The sequence below is a fragment of the Rhinatrema bivittatum genome, chromosome 2, assembly GCF_901001135.1.
Source record: "Rhinatrema bivittatum chromosome 2, aRhiBiv1.1, whole genome shotgun sequence".
NCBI lineage: Eukaryota > Metazoa > Chordata > Amphibia > Gymnophiona > Rhinatrematidae > Rhinatrema > Rhinatrema bivittatum.
Window position 1 is genome coordinate 493,453,157 of NC_042616.1, and position 16,815 is coordinate 493,469,971.

The following is a 16,815-nucleotide window of genomic DNA, read 5'->3' on the forward strand; positions in this document are numbered from 1 at the left end:
CCGTCCGCGGCAGGTCCCAGGGTCTGCTAGCGCAGAGCACAGACTGTGACTGCAAGGCTGTGCCAGAAACCACCGGCGACCAGCGACACGTAGGCGTCCTCGGCACGGCTGCCTGCACGCTTCCTTCCTCTGTCTCGGCTTCAGCTCTTTGGTCTGACAAGTAAAAAGGTCAGATGCTTGCTCCTCAAGGAAAAATAGTAATTCAGATACCTTGCTTTCAAGAAATACAAGCAAGGAATAGGAGAGAGAAAGAGAAGAGTTTAAAACTTTTTTTTTTTTTTTTTTTTTAATGTTGCTCTGGCCCACTTTAATTCATAAAAAAAAAAGAAAGAGTTGCACAAAAAAAATGAAGCAAACTGATGCTCACATACTCAGTACTTTCAAAAGAGTGAGCTGTAAGATCTTTAGACCTTTCTGCTGTTGGGAGGGGGGGTGGAGAAAAACAGCATTTTTCAGATGGGCCTGTGTAGTTGCAACATCTGCATGTGCTTTGTAGCAAATTCTAAAAAGGAAAACCGCTCATGGGTTCAGAATATCCTGAGGCTTTGGCACGAGCTTTTTAATTATTTTTCCTGCGGGCAAAAACATGCTGGCGAATGCAGTGCATGTAGATATGAAAAGCCAGTCTATAAACGTGGTTTCCCCTGCCCCACCCTCCCTTTTGTCCCAGCTAAAAGTACGAGTACTGCGGAAGTTCACACGCACATTTCACCTGGACTGAAGGCGGCAGTTTTCTCACGAGGTAGATATCCCAGGGTAAATGGCTATCAAACAGCTTATACCTCAGAGGAATGAAGGGGGCATCCTATTCAAAATATTGCGTACAGAATTTCACAGTTACCTCGGTCACAGGGAAAAAAACGTTAGCTCTAAAACACTCGGGAAGTAATTTTCAAAGGAGCTCCGCATGTAATGCTAGCAGTTTTCAAAAGCCATTTACTTGTGTAAAGTCACTTACATGTAAATATCCTATGTAAAATTCAATGGCATATATTGTAGCAATTTTCAAAAGCCCACTTAACACGGGTAAAGTACATTTACATGTGTAAAACTCACTTTTATGTTTGTCAATCCTTTTCAAAATTATCCCCTCAATGTAGAAAAAATAAAAAAAAACTTCACTGTTCTGCACAGTTATGCTTTGTTGTTATCATATTTCCTTTCCCTGCAGTTTTGGACAGCAGCATCAGACGGCGAGTGATATAATTTTAGAGCTTGCAGTTTCAGAAGATGACGCGTTGATATTTTTGTTAAACTTGATTTTTTGTTCCAACAGTTACCCTCCTGCCCTTTTGGGCTTCCAGCTCAGTCAGAAGCAGCCTCTGCTGGGGCTGCAGTGCCACAAGCCTTAATTCACAGCTACCTGAGGTTTTTCCTCTATTTTTAACACATCCTTTTATCCAGCCCAATTCTTTTCTGAACGCTTTACCAAAATTCTTATCCTCTATCTCTTCACCTCCTGCATGAACTACTGCAGTCTGCTCCTCATAGGTCCCCCAGTGAGCCATCTATTTATTCAAATCTCAGCTGTGCAACCAGTCTTCCTCCACTTTCATTATAACCATATAGTCCCTTTTCTTAAGTCACTACATTAGTTCCCCTTCTGCTTTTGCATACAGTACAAGCCTCACACGCCTAGCAGCACCTTTCTCTTTGCAGCACCTCATTACTGCTCCCTATATTCTTCCTCCCAAACTTCATTCATCGGGCAACCTGCTGTTCATCAGGTCCTTTGCATTCACTGCCAACTCACGACTCCGTGCTGGCCACCTGACTGCGGCCGATGCCCGGACCAATCCTGAGTTGGTGTGTCCTGCTCCCTCTTTGGCTGTATTCAAGTCCTGCCTAAAAACCCATCTTTTCAGGTTGCTTTTACATTTTAAGTGCTGGCTTTTCTAGATCTTAGCCTTCTCAATGTCAACCGTGTTGACCATAAAGAATACATTTCCTGAAACCTCTATGTGGCTTATCTGTATATCATGGAGCAGGGACTTTTTTATGTGCATCTGTACAGCACTGCATGTGGCTAGCAATGCTGTAATAAAAATAAGTTCTTGTAGTAGTAAGGGTCAACATTTTGGATATAGTAGTTTGTGTACATTGGTCAGACCTAAATGGGAATGAAAGGTAATACAATTGTCATTTGTAAAAGTAAAATGTTAAGGATGATATAATGTTTTCAGTAGGAGACTAAGATATCTGTCTTTTTTAGTCATGTATTTGTCAACCAACTGGTTTTTGGTAGTTTGTCAAATCATGGTTGACATGGACAAAATCATTGCACATGAGTTCAGTGAACAGACACAGTGCTTTGAGGTGAGCCAGCAGTGTGTGTAACCACAGTCAAAGCTTCAGGAGTGATCCAAAAAGAAATGGAGAATAAAATGGAAGATGTTATATTGACTCTGTATCAAGCCACAGTGTGCCCGCACCTGGAGTATTATGTGCAGTTCTGGTCACCGTATCTCAAGAAGACATAGTGGGACTAGAAAAAAATGCAGAGGAGGGCGACAAATGATAAAGGGGATGGAACATCTTTCCTCTGAGAGGCTACTCAGGTTAGGGCTCTGCAGCTTGGAAAAGAGACGGCTGAAAGGGGGCATGATAGAAATTTATAAAACCCCAAGTGGAGGGGAATGGATAGAGTACACTTATTTATTCTTTCTATTAATACTAAAATAAGGAGACACTCCATGAAACGAACAACCAGAAGATTCAAAACAAATCTTAGAAAATACTTTTTCACTCAGCACATTATCAAGCCGTGGAATCTGTTGCCAGAAGACGTGATCAAGGCGACTAGCATAGCTGGCTAACCTTCAGATGGTCTTTGGCCCGACCAGACTTAGCTGGTTAAGGGGGTCATTTTCTAAGCCTATCGCATGCGAAAAGTACCTTAACCCTTCTGTGTAGACTAAATCTGTTGTTAAAGTCCCAACAGATTTAGTCTACACAGAAGGGTTAAGGTACTTATTATTCTATAATAATTAACAACCAAGGTTTTTACCAGTTTATAACATCTATAACTAACTGATATAGTAACAGTATTATATGGATGTCCTATAATATCATCAGGATTTTTAAATACTAAAAAAAAAAAGAGAAAAATCACTTCACTCAAGGAGGAGGTTGGAAGTTAATGATTATATATGCATTTGAGGTGCAGGGACGCCTACACGAGTATATGAAACTTTCAACCAATTCCAAAAACAGTTTTCTCACTAATTATATACACATTAATAAAGGCAAAACATTTTTTTCACACACCACAGACGTGTAGGCTTCAAAGTTTACTCATTTTCTAAATACTAAATACTAAAGATTTATACAATATAAGTAACAGACTGGAATTTAAAGAGTATTTTCTAGCACAGCGATTGAAGAGTGTTGTTCCTGTTTTGATTGATATATAACTTCTGAGTTAGCCAGCTGAAAGCTTCTGAATATGGCTCTCTGGATTTGCAGTAGCCACTCTCCCGTCTTTGGGTATTGTGGCTATTTTAAATTATAGATACAGGTTACTAGTAACAGATTTGCAATTTCATGTTTGAGTTCTCTTAGAACTCCGTGATGAATACCATCAGATGCTGGTGATCTGTTACTCTTTAGCTTGTTAATTTGATCTATTACATCTAGTTTCATAGTGATTTGCTTTAGTTGCTTAGAATAATCACCCACAAAGAACGTTTCTGATGTGGGTATTTCCCCAATATCCTCCTCAGTAAAAATGGAGGCAATGAATTTATTTAGTTTTTCTGCTGTCTCCATGTCCTCCCTGAGCATCCTTTTTACCGCTTAGTTATCTAGAGGTCCAGTTGACTCCCTCGCAGGCTGCTTGCTTTGAATGTACTTGAAAAACATTTATATTGTTATTTTTTACCTCTTTTCTTTTCAAATTTTTCTTGGCTTGCCATATTACTGTTTAGGAGCCAGGTTAAGTAACAGATACTACGATTCAATTGTGTTGGGAGGGCAGGAACCTAGTGCCATGGTAGACTCGCTGAATAAGAAAGTTTAGCAGTGGATATTGCTACGGTCTCATGAAAATGTTCCATTAGGCAAGAGATAAAGGGAGGGGGGGAGGTTTTGTTTGTTTTGTTTTGTTCTTTTTTAACTAACTTTGTCCTAAGTTTTTTCACAGTTTTAGAAATGGCAGTAGGAGAAGGCCTGGCTGAATAACCAGGACTTGGCTCTTTTTCTGAAGGTGAGATAGGAAGTCTTTTGGCATAAGGACAGTGGTATCTTTTTCCAGAGTTCAGGGGCAAAGCAACTTAATACACAAAGTCTAGTGCAGGTTAATCTGGTTGATGCTAGAAGAAGGGAGGAAGGATATAAGGACCATTTGGGAGGAATGGATTTCTCTTGTGGGGATGTAGAACAAATGCTAGGAAGTTTGGGCAGGGAGAGGCCCAAGATGGTGGCGTTAATAGACACGAAGAAATTCGCTCCTGCACTTTTTGGTTTACCTGGTGAAAGATGCCTCCTAAAAGGAAGGGTAAGATTCGTGTCTACCTTCAATCCTACCTTCAGGGCAGAGAACAATAACTTCCTTCGCGACTAGATTGGTGGAAGAGAGGGGTGAACTAGTCCCTGCTTCGGCATCCAATGAGGGAGCACCGTAGTCGTATGGGGAGAACACTCTAAGTCCCCCGGATTATTGGCCACTGCCGCTACCAGCGCTTTCCGTCTCATTCCAAGGACCCGTGCAGATTGATGACATCACCCCCATGACTGGAGGGGGAAGCCGAAGCGGAGGTTTTGTGTTGCTTCCGCAGCTCTCTTCAAGCTTGCTGGAGACAGCGATGCCGACGGAGGCTGTGGAGTATGAGTTACCCTTGACACCAGTGGAGTCGTCGGAAGAACGAGAGAGAATTTCAGCTGTGTCAGCGGAGAGATTGTCCGGAGTGGCTTCTGGTGGAATTGGGGGTGAGTGTTTTTTTACCTCCCCCTAAACCTGGTGTGGTAACTCTGGAAGCGCTATGGAACCTGGTGGCAAGCTTTGGAGGATCAGTTAAAGAGTGCCGAAACCAGTTTAAGACTTTGGCAATAAATATACAATCCCTTAATACAAACTTGGGAGGTCAAATTATGGATATAAAGAAACGTGTTGAATCTGTAGAACAAGCCGTATCTCAATCTCAGACTTGTAACTTTAAATTGGCAAAGGACTTTGGAAACTGTTCTAGAAGACTGGAATTTTTGGAGAATCGTGCCAGACATTTAAATTTGCGTTTTTTAAATGTTCCTCATGTGTTGGGTGAGGATACTTATAGTACCCTTAAAATGTTTTTCCTAGAAAATGTAAAGTTTGATTCGGAAAAGATTTCCTTAGTTAATAAAGCGTTTTTCCTGTCTAATACTAGTAAAAGCTCTAAAGAGAGTCATACTGAAGCCCTTACCAACTTGACCCAATTTTTGGAGAATTCAAAAGCTGAGGTTATTGATAGGCCAGTAATGAGAAGATTTTTTTTTTATTGCAATTTCAAAAACTTTATAATAACAAATTATAATTGAAATATAGATATTTTGCATTAGAGAAATCTATATATCAGGCAGTCGCGATAAGGATAACTCCTTCTTAACGTCTGCCTCTACTGAACCATCTTAGCTCGTGGAGGCTTCAGGAGAGAAAAAGGATCAATGAAGAAAAGTTTGACTTACTAGAAATCTAGGAGATCTTAGATATTTCCAGTTCAAAGGAGAATTTAAACAAAGCCGCGTGCGGCTTTGGTGATGTGACGGCTGCGCGCCGCAGGAGGGGCCGGTTTTAAAGGCCCTACTGGTCTCTCCCTGATGACATCACAAAAGCGCTGCTGTAGCCCCCTTCGGGGCCAGGAATCTCTCCTCACCCCCGGAATGGCCGCAGCACAGGTAACAGTTTCAATCCTTCTCTCCTTTGCCTCAAAGCAATCGCTGCAGGAGGGGCCAGTTTTAAAGGCCCTACCGGTCCCTCCCTGATGACATCACGAAAACGCTGCTGTAGCCCCATCGGGGCCAGGAATCTCTCCTCACCCCCGGAATGGCCGCATCACAGGTAACAGCTTCAATCTTTCTCTCCTTTGCCTCGAAGAGAAGATATTTTAAAAATATCTATCTTACCTTTTACGGCCAAGTTGTACGTATATTTCCTGATTTTTTTAGGGCATCTCAAACCAGAAGGAGGGATTTTCTCACCATGAGATCTCAAGTCTTACTTTTGGGATATACATTTCTTTTGGGATACCCTTGTAGGTGTATTATTCGTGGGAAAGATTAATGTTTTGTCTTTTCTTTGCCGGAACAACTGAAATCCTTTATAAATGCCAGGAGTGTAAGTTCTCTTCCTGGGGAAACAGATCCTTAAAGATAATCCATATTTGTTTATTCACCGAGACTGTTAAGCCTGTTTCTTATTGAATGTTTACTTATATTTTCCTCCCTTTTTTTCTGACCTCTCTCTATTTACCTTTAAGAAAAGTGATGTAACTTTTATATTTATTTCTTATTGTATTTGTATGTTTGTTTCTTATGTTACATTATCTTTTTTCTGTTTTGGAGTAAGATGTATTCTTGCTTTAGGTATAAAATTAATAAAGAGTGAATTATAAAAAGAACAAACGCTAGGGCTATATTGTTGGCATACCTGAAGACAAAGCAGAAAGTTTTGAATTGGATCTTGTTTTCATCTGGGGCCAGTGTAACTGACTTAAGATAAAGCTTATGTGGTCAGATGCTTTGGCTCCTACTAAAATTCTGGGAGCAGTACTTTGTAGACGTCAGAAGTATTTGAGATTGTATTGTGAGCATAGAGTGACTGGTGATAAACATATGTATCATAGTGGCCATATTTTGTCAAAAATGTTACTAAGTTGGTGAATCTGGCACATATGCATAAAGCAGGTCCTTACCACCTTTGACATTTTAGGTTTCCATTGTAAGGCTATGGTCGACTTGGACTCCCAGACTCCGTACTGAATCTTTTGGTTGTAAAGGAGTGCCTGACAGGGAGGGCAGAGATAGTAACTAGTGTCCTTGTCGGATTTGTAAGAGGAGTTCTGATTTGAAGGTATTGAGTTTGTTTGAGGAGTTATTGGGCTACTGCTTTAAGACCATGATTAAGATTTGCAATGGATAAGGTTTGGTCTGAACCTGTTTTAATGCAGAGTTGAATGTCATCGGCAAAAAGGTGGCACTCCATTTTGATGGACTGGATGAGGTCCCAGACTGGATGAATGTAAATGTTGAAAAGGATTGGTGATAACACTTAATCCTGTGGTGAATGTGACTTGTTGTCCTATTGTATGGACTGGGTCCTGTTACCCAGGAAAGATTCATACCATTTAAGGACTGTGCCCTCAGTGCTAAGTTCACATAAGCGTTGTAACAAGCGTTGTGGTCGGCAGTGTCAAAGTCAGTGGAGAGATGTATTGTAATAGGACTAGGAGAGAGTTGCTCCCTGCCTTGATTGGCATTCATGTGGATACTTCTAGTTATGGTTAAAGGATGGATTCTATTCTGTGGCTTTTTCTGAACCCAGATTGGTGAGGATAAAGGATGTTGCCGTCTTTGGAAGTCTAAGAATTGGAAGTAGATCATTTTTTCCAATAGTTTAGAAATAAAGAGCAGTCTGGAAACTGGATGATTGTGGCCAGCTGTTTTTGGATCAGAGCCTGATTTCTCCAGGATAGATTTGATTAGGCCTTTTTTAGTTGGGGATGTAGGGTTGATGGTTAGCTAGGGTACTAAATTATGTCTTAAGTCACATGTATTTGAGAGGTATTGGATCTAATAGGCAGGTGGATTGGCTAATCTACTGAAGGATTTTTAAAATGTCTTTAGGGGTAACTGATCTGAATTTGGACAGGGATATGGACAGAAGAAAGTTGAGCTGATTTGGCTGGGGTAGAGGAAGGTATGAGGTTGTTTTGAGAAATGGGTGGTTGAAGAAGGTAAGACATTTTGACTTGGAGTAAAGGAGAAGAATTCCGCAGGTGCACTGCTGAAGGGCTGTCTGTAGTGGTGGTAGGCGTTTCCGGTATAGGCTTATAGAGTTTATATACTAGTTGAAAATGATTCCCACCATAACCTTTTGTTAGCTCTGGCTGTTAGGAAATGTAGTATTTTATTTGTTTTCCTTGTCGAATGGCTGCTTTATATTTCTTTGTTGGATGCATAGTTTGGTTTCATTTTTTTTCTTTTGACATTTTTGTTCAAGTTAACAGGACTGTTGCTTGAGTAGAAGAAGGTCTTCATGGAACCAAGGGAGTTCTTTGGCGGGGGGGGGGTCTAGTGGGAGCTGGTTATGCTTCTCGTGAATTTGTTGTTCCATTATTGTTCTAGGAATTCCACTGCTTGAAAAGCGATAGTGGTAGCTGAAATGATGAGTTCAGTTAGATTGTCATTTGTGATAGAGTAGAAATTTCTGGTAGGATATTTGGATGCAGGTGTTAGCTGAATTTGGTGTGATATTGGGAATGTAGTACACACCAGGTAGTGATCTGGCCATGAGACAAGGCTGATTTGAATTGAACTGGGATCAATACACAGTGCTAGAGGAATTTAATATTGGATCCAGAGCATGACTACCCTTATGGGTGGGAACCTTGATTAGAGTGGAAGAGTAGCCTAGTGGATAGAGCAGCAGGCTACAAACCAGGGAAACCAAGCTTCAAGTCCCACTGCCACTCCTTGGGAAGTCACTTTACCCTCTTTTGCCTCAGGTACAAACTTACTGCCTGATTCACTAAGGCTTTTCTCCCATTCTGTGTCTATGTGAAAATACCTTGATGAATCAGGCCCTTAGATTGTAAGCCCCCTGGGGATAGGGAAGTACCTGAGTGTAATCTGCTTTGAAGTGCCAAAAAGTGCAATATAAAAATCTAAATAAATAGTTAATTTAGGCCAAGATTTTCCATACTGCATTGAACTTTGAACTTTGCATTGCATTGCAAGATTTTCCTCCTGCCTTTGGGAGGGGACCTCAGTATGGTAGTTGAAATTTTCTTGGGCCAGTAGTTGCAAGGTAACAAATAAGTTTGGAAAATTTGAGAAAGAAGTCAGTTTGGTTATTTGTTGGGTGGTAAATTAGGGCCAGTTTAGGTCCCATATCACCTTGATTAATGAGGCAGTCAGATTTTTCAATTTGTTTGGTTGCAACCAGGTCAAGGGCCATGGAATGATGCAAGATGATAGCAACTGAACACCACGACCCTTGAATCAGGATGTGTGATATATTTAGTATCCTGATGGACTTAGTCGTCACTGTTACCTTCACCTATCCAGGTCTCTATGAGGCAAAGGATATGAAGCTTGAAGTCTTCAATTAGATCTAGGATGTAATGTGCACTGCCGATAACTGAGCAAGCATTGAGTAAACCAAGTAGGAGAGGGAATCAGTTTGGTATTTTAGATTGGACAGAGTTTGAGATTTGCAGAGTGATAGGACAAAGGTATCTAGAATGAGTTGTTTTTGGTGGGTGATGTTTCCTCCTGCCCCAAACCACCTGTATAGGTGAAGTGGTTTTGTTGAAGCACATTGTGGAGGTATGTTCTGGTCTAACTCTTTCTCCAAGGACAAGCAGGATGGCAGTCCTCAAACATGGGTGACATCATTGGATGAAGCCCAGCCCGGAAGTTTGATCTAAAAAATTCTAGAGCTTTCTAACAAGCCCTATTGAGCTTGTGTAGCTCTAGTTATCACCCTGCCCTCCAGGCAGAGACCCTCAGTCTCTCATTTTTCTATGGAGCCGTGTGGTCATGGTATTCAGCTTTTCTCTCTCTTTGTTGTGAATTTTTCTGGAGCTGCAGCTGTTTTTCTAACAGAGCCTTCTGTTTCTTTTACCTTACTGTATTTTTATTTTTTATTTCATTTTTCTGTTCCTTTCTGCCAGTCGCATGGCGGTCCTTAGTCACTGTGCAGCCTGACAGAGTCTAATTCTTTTCTGTAATAAATACTGTACCTGCAGTTTAGTTTTATTGTCTTCTCCTTGATCTATCTGTTTTTTGTGCCTTTCTCTGGTGCTGGCAGGATTGACAGAATGCACTCCGTGCATGATCTGTGTAGACTGCTGAGCCTGGGACTCGCCTGAGTTCTACCCAGGCAGGAGCTCCATGTCTTTTCACCAATCGATTGGTATTGATGAAGGCTCGCACAGTGAAGGGATCGAGGACTGCTCCTTACCTGTAGGGGGGAGGGGAGAGAGCTCATCTTCCCCTCATTCTATGGAACTAGTCACCATGGCAGAAGCCCTGGACGACGCAGCCTCCCCTCCTGCTTGCCAGTGATGACAGTGTAGTCTCCCTGTGAGAGACAGTGCATGGCAATTTCTTATGTTCCTACAGTGAGCAGGAGCCTGGGCAAGCATCATTGCTGCTGCACCATTGGTGCTATGCCCAGTATCGGTTGCCCATGCAGGTCTGTGCTAGTGCACTGATGGTCTGATGCATCGACATCAGAACCATGTCAAGGGTTGGATCTGCCATTGAGCAGGATGTCAGCCCTCATGAAACCCTGGGAGTTCGTTTCCCCATGTATTAGCTATATCATGGACTGAGGGTCAGCTGCACATGCTCAGTAGAGCATTCTGAAAGTCTAGAATCTTTGAGATAAAAAAGTTCTAGGCTGGCCTCCATCCAATGATGTCACCCATGTGTGAGGATTGACATCTTGCTGCCCTCTGAGAACACCTGTTACAGGAAAGCAACTCTGCTTTCCCTTTCTCTTTGTTACAAAGAAGGCAGGGTACATTTGCATAATCAAACCTGTCATGCTGACTCATTTGCAAAGAAACAGTAGTATTGCTGGATGTAATAGATTTCAGAACGCTTACTGAGAGCTTATGCAAAGTATGGCCTTCTCCTTGTAATATTATTTGAAATATTGCTTTAAAAATAAAGATAGCGGCATTGTCTAAAACGGAGTCGACCTCATTTTGGAAATGAGCCAAGAGGGAATAAACACAATCTCCACAATTGCAAGGATTGGTCCTGTTGACTATAAACTCCTGTAATGCTGTTTATTTGGGACTTCCCAAGAAAAATCTACGGGTATTGCAGATAGTTCAAAATGCTGCTGCAAGGCTGATTTTTGGTTTCAGTAAAAAGGAGCAGATCACCCCTGTTTTGATGAAGTTGCACCGGTTACCAGTTTCTATTGTGACAAAGTTCAAATTTATTTTTCTTTTATTTAAGATGCTTTGAGAATCTGGACCAGATTACTTACATTATCTCTTAGTCCCTTACATTCCAGTTCGGGCTTTAAGATCTAAAGATTAAGAGATGCTGGTTGGTAAAAATGTACTGACTATATTGTATTAGATCGCAAACCTTTTCAGTTGCTGGACCAAAGCTCTTGAATGATCTTTCAGCTTAGCTAATGTTGGAAAAGGATTTGATGAGGTTCCGTAACGAGCTTAAAACATATTTGTTTAGGGAAGTATATCCGGGAGCTAATGGCTGTGGATTTTGAAGCAGCAATGTGTCAGGACAAGATTTATTAAAGGTTTTTTTTTTTTAAGTACTGTTTGATAATGCATTTTCAGTGCATGATGTTTTAATGTGATTAGATGTTTTATGTTACAGTTGTAATCCACCTTGTACAACCCTTGTTGAGAACATGTGGTATATAAGTTTTTTTTAAATAAATAAAATAAATAGTGAATGCCAGTGGTGGGTAGAGAACCCCAGGTGCCCCACTGCAGCTCCTCATTTAGTGCCACACACATACTAACTCTCCAGACTTATTTTTCAGACTTTTTTCTAGCATCTACACGCAGGTATTTCAAAGTGATTTGTATTTATTTTTAGCCGATGGTACAGGCAGTTTGGAGTCATCCATATCTGTGTGCTCCTTATTTAAATCCATCTGAGCTGCATCAGCTTTTCCTATAGTCTCTCTGTGGCAAAGGTTGAAGTAGTTCTGGGAAACATTTTGGTACCTTGAAAAAGGGATTTGTGTCGCGATAATATCTGCCCTGTGGCTTCAAGTAATGTACTCCTTTCCCTGGAGGGCTGGCATATTCCACTACTGACCTCCCTGGCAGTCCATATGTGTCATTTGATGGAAACCACCTTGTAGTTTGAATAGTAGACTCATAAATGTAAGCAGTGAAAACATCCATTTGATACATAGGGTGTCTGAAGTCTTGGCTGTTTGCAGCAGTAAAAATAATTTTGCAACCGGCTTCTAAAGTGAATTATAAAAGCTGAGGGTGCATCTGCATTTAGAATTAACAGCAGTATACTGTCTATTGCTTCTTTGGTATAGCATTCCCAAGGTTTGCTTAAATTCATGATGCTTGCTTGGGGGTAAGCAGTAGGAGCTTTAAAAAAAAACAAAACAAAACATAAAACACAAATATCTTCTCAGGAATAAGTTGACAGTTGGAAAGAAATAAAATCAAAAACAGAGGATTGCTGCCTACATACCATGAAAAAGAAAAATTAATTTGCTAGGAGAGCTTTAAATATGATTTGGAATAATCTTGAAGTGAAGCTCATGGGGAGTGAGTTAAGGCTGTATTATACCCTTTTTCCTTTAGGCACATGAAGATTCATGAGAAGGATCCCAGCGGTGCCGTGAGCACGAGCCCCCCATCGCTTTCAAACGCCGACGGTTGTCATCCAAGAGGAAGCTGAGCCATGAAGCCGAGGGAGAGGAGCCCTCACCTGCTAAAAAGGTCTGCATGTTGAAAGCACATAGCAAAATATGACTTATTCAGTTTGTTTTGTTTTGTTTTCTTCATTGCTTCACGCTTGGGCTTCTAGCCTACTTGGAACAAGCCCAATTCTCTCCTTGTTCACTGTTGTCTGTAATGAGGGTGGATTAAAGCTGAGGCACTCTGGGCCTACTGAAATTTTGCGGCTGCCAGAATTTGGTTTTTCTCCGGAGTAGGGCCTGCTCACCCTCTATAACCCAGCCATTGCAGAAACAGCCCCATGATAAGAGGGACCCTCAAACTGCTGTTCCCTCCAGGACCCAATGTGTGTGTGCACTCAAAATGTCACCCGCGATAGATGAGGCTCCCTCCAGCCTGTGTTGGCCCGAGGGACAAAAACCTGAGACTTATCTCATTTCTGGAAACGGGCATGTTGCCTTTGGGTTCTTTTGCATGAAAACACTATTGAGAGAGGCACTGTTCACCGATCTTCTGCAGTGTGGTATTGTACAAGCATAACATTTCTAAGTTTCATGCTGGCTACTGTCTAAAGTGTTGGTTCTCTGCATCTGGCTGAAGAAAGCAGGCTGAGAACCATAGCTTTTACAAAGGGTGTGAGTTTCCCCTCCGATGATTAATGGGGGAAAAATGCCTTAGTAAAATCAAGCCGAAAGTGGAAAAGGACGGGTCAGAGTCTCAGCAGCTCTGAACATTATGCTGTTCTCAAGTCCCATCTCCTCTCCCCACACCTGCAACTTCGGCCTGTTAATAAGTTTGACCGTGTTTGTGTTCCCTGGGCTTTAGGGTAGAGTTCAGTAGATGTTAGTGAGTTTAGACTACTTTGAAAGGTGCCTCTGTTCTTTGTACCCATAATTATTGGGATCTTATGCATATTGTACCTGTTCTTAAAGGTGGTTGAAGAAAGTCAGCCCAATGAACCAGTCAAGAAGACTATGGAAGACATCTTCCACTGTCCAGTGTGCTTTAAGGCATTTGTATGCAAGTTCGAGCTGGAGAGCCACATGGAGACCCATCCTGAAACCACACTAAGGTAAGAACAATGTATTTTTTCTATGAGTAAACTCTGATGATAACAACTGCGGTCTGAACGTTTTATCACAAAAAGGATTTGCTGCCTTTTCATGCTAGAGACACAGGTTGTAAAAGTCGTGAGTACACTTTCAGGAGGAATGTGGAGTGAAGTGTGCGGGAGTCGGGAGCTGAATTAAGTTGCAAAAAAAGAAGAAAAAAAGAAAAAAGGTAGGGTTTAGGGGGTGGGGAGGAGAGGAGAGGGGAAAAGGGGAGGGAGATTAGGTAGGGTATAGGGAACTTCCCTCCCAGTCCGCTCCTTAATTGGAGCGGACTGGGAGGGAACTGGGGAGCGTCGCCGCACGTAATTTGCAAAAATCTCCCCCCTTGTGCGCGCCGCCCACACATATGTGCCCGAATGATAAAATCCGGCGCGCATGAGCACATGGCCCATGGATTTTCCACCATGTGCGAAGGGGGGGGGGGGGTTGGACGCGCGTTTTGGACACGCTATTACCCCTTACTGAATAAGGGGTAAAGCTAGCGCGTCAAAAACTCGCATCCAAACCCCCCCCCCCCCGAATCTAATAGCGCCCGCAACATGCAAATGCATGTTGATGGCCCTATTAGGTATTCCCGCACGATACAGAAAGTAAAACGTGGCTCGCGGGTCAAAAAACGGACGCGTTTCGGACACGCTATTACCCCTTACTGAATAAGGGGTAAAGCTAGCGCGTCCAATCCATAAGGAAGCAAATAACGTTCTGGTACTCGTCTGTTTTCGTTTCGTCCGATTCATGGTTCTCAGAATTTCTGTGCTTTTTGTCTGTTTATGTGAAGGCAGAGGCTCTGTGAGGTGGACTGCGAATTATCCCTGAACTAAATGGGGTTTGTAAGAACTGACCCAGAAACATGATGGATTCTTGCAATACCAGCGTCATTACTAGCGGAGTTAGGCAATGGGGATGGCCTGAGCTGAAGGAAGCTATTGCCACCACTGTTTCTTATTTTCATGCCCCATATCTTGCAGAGCTCAGGCGTGGCACAGAAGGGATGTGCTCGGGGGTGGGAGGATGGGGGGCGGGGCTGAGAATGGGGCTGGAGAGGGAGGGGGAGGGGGCCCTGCTTCCGCAGGGCCAATACCCACTGGCTGTAGAGCGGCACTTAGGGGCTCAGTCTCTGAGATTTTTCATTCCACAGCCCTTTGCCAGCAAAGGAGTCTGGTATTGTCCTAGCAAGAGTTCCTGGGGCACGTGGACAAAGGGGAGAAGCAGCAGTACTATGCTTATTGTTAAAAAAAAAAAAAAAAAAGTGATTTTCTGGGGGGTTTTGTATTCTGTTGCATCCTTTTTTTTTTTTTCTTTTTTTTTGTGGTGTGCTGGGGCAAGGGTTGGAGATGGTTTCTTATGTTTTTAGAGTTTTTTATTGGCATAAAAGTCGTGTGCCTTTTTATTAAGGTCACAATCTCCTTTTCTGAAAAACCGTGCCTGTGCCCAGTCCTCAGCTGGGTATGCTGTTCTCACATTTTGCATCAGAGCGACCCCTGCATGAGGTTCCGACGAGGATATTTACATTCCTAACGGTAGAAGGGTTTGCTGAAATCTCAGAAGTTTACTATTTCCTCGGAAACCAAAAAAAAAAATAAAAAAATGTAGGAGATAAAAAAAGAGATCTGATTGATTTCACCTACTAAATGATTCATCTGAAAAGTGCATGATTTTTTTGTTTTGTTTTGCCAGTTCTGCTGCTTTTAAAGTCCTGTTTAGTTTTTTTTTTATTCTTTTTAAAGTGTTCCCTAGTGTATGAGAAAAAAAAGACAACAAAGCTGGCTCTTTATTTAGCAAACGCCTGTATGGTTCCCTGCCAATGATCAGCCCGAGCTGGGTTACATGCAGTCCTGACACTGTCGAGCCAGAGTTAAAATTGTAGCATGCCTCAAAAGCTGAAACCTCAGTGTGGGATGGATGCCCCAGGCTTGTAATGGAGCCCGGGAGATTTTGTCTGCATGTTGGTCCAGGCTGGAGCCTGGAATGTACACAGCAGGCCTGTTGCTCTGCTGCATCCCAGATTTCTAAATATAGCTTGCCACTGTGAAATGGTTTCAGACCTGGAAATGATGGCGCTAGCCGAAAGAAAATAAAGGATCTTTAAATGATTCTGTTGGCTCTGAAAGCAGCCCGAATCTTCACGGAGGGGGGCCCCTGGTTGTTCTTACTTTGGAGAAAATGTTAAATGTTTTCAGTATTTTTTTTTTTCTCTTTTTTAAAGTCCCTCGTACTTAGCCACCATTATGAATGTAAGTGAATTGGGGTAGAGGGGGACATGGTACGGAACAGGGCCCCCATCACAACCCTTTGCAGGTCTCATGGCCTACACGTGAGTGTCTAGGTCTCGAAGCGGATCCATGGCAGAAAAAAACTAACATAAGCCCCATGCAGGGCAATTTTGAAACTCCCTGTGGGTTTGTAGTCCCCAGAACCATCACTAGGCTTAAATGAAAGGCTGGAGCAGTCGAGGAAGAAGGGGGGTCCTCCTTCTGATATGTTAGCCAGCTGGAGGGCTAACATATCCCCGTCTGATGACATGACTACACAGATGCAGCAATTTCCATTGCTATGATGATAGCGGCGCACTAGCAGCCCCCCCCCCCCCCTTAATTCTGACGCCCGAGGCAAGTGCTCGTCTTGTCCAACCCTGCTGACGTTCCTGCATGGGACGACAGCACTCATTTTCAAAGGGAAACCCTCCCTTGGAGTTTCTCTCTGAGGACCGGTTGTGCACACTGCAGTTAGAGTACCCGCGTAATTTGCTCTGCATTAAAGAAGCCGCAAAGTACACTCTTGAAAGTGCGCACAGAGATTTGAAAATGTAATCCTTGCCTGCTTTCCCTCCTCTTGATCCAGTTCCGCTCACTCTTTCCCACCGGTTAAACGGCATGCTTGCTTTTACCCGCAGTAAATGGGGGGGGGGGGGGGGGAGGGAATAATTTGCACATGTTTAGCCACTTAAAATCTTCTGATTATTGCCCCCTAAAGGTGCTCAGCGAGGCAGCAGTATGTAAATGATTTTCCACCCATAGCACCCCAGCTATGGAAAATGAACTTGGATGTTCTTTTATCTGGTGAATCATGAAACGGTATGGAAACCGCTG

The 16,815-nt window shown here is 42.6% G+C and overlaps 1 protein-coding gene across 1 annotated transcript in view; it reads left to right on the forward strand.

Annotated features, from left to right (window-relative positions):
• The window catches only part of RREB1 (ras responsive element binding protein 1), a 267,242-nt gene that overhangs the window by 192,575 nt on the left and 57,852 nt on the right, over positions 1-16,815 (forward strand). The window contains 3 exon segments of the mRNA XM_029590608.1: positions 12,519-12,574; positions 12,577-12,656; positions 13,547-13,686. Coding sequence (XP_029446468.1) covers positions 12,519-12,574; positions 12,577-12,656; positions 13,547-13,686 — 276 coding nt within the window.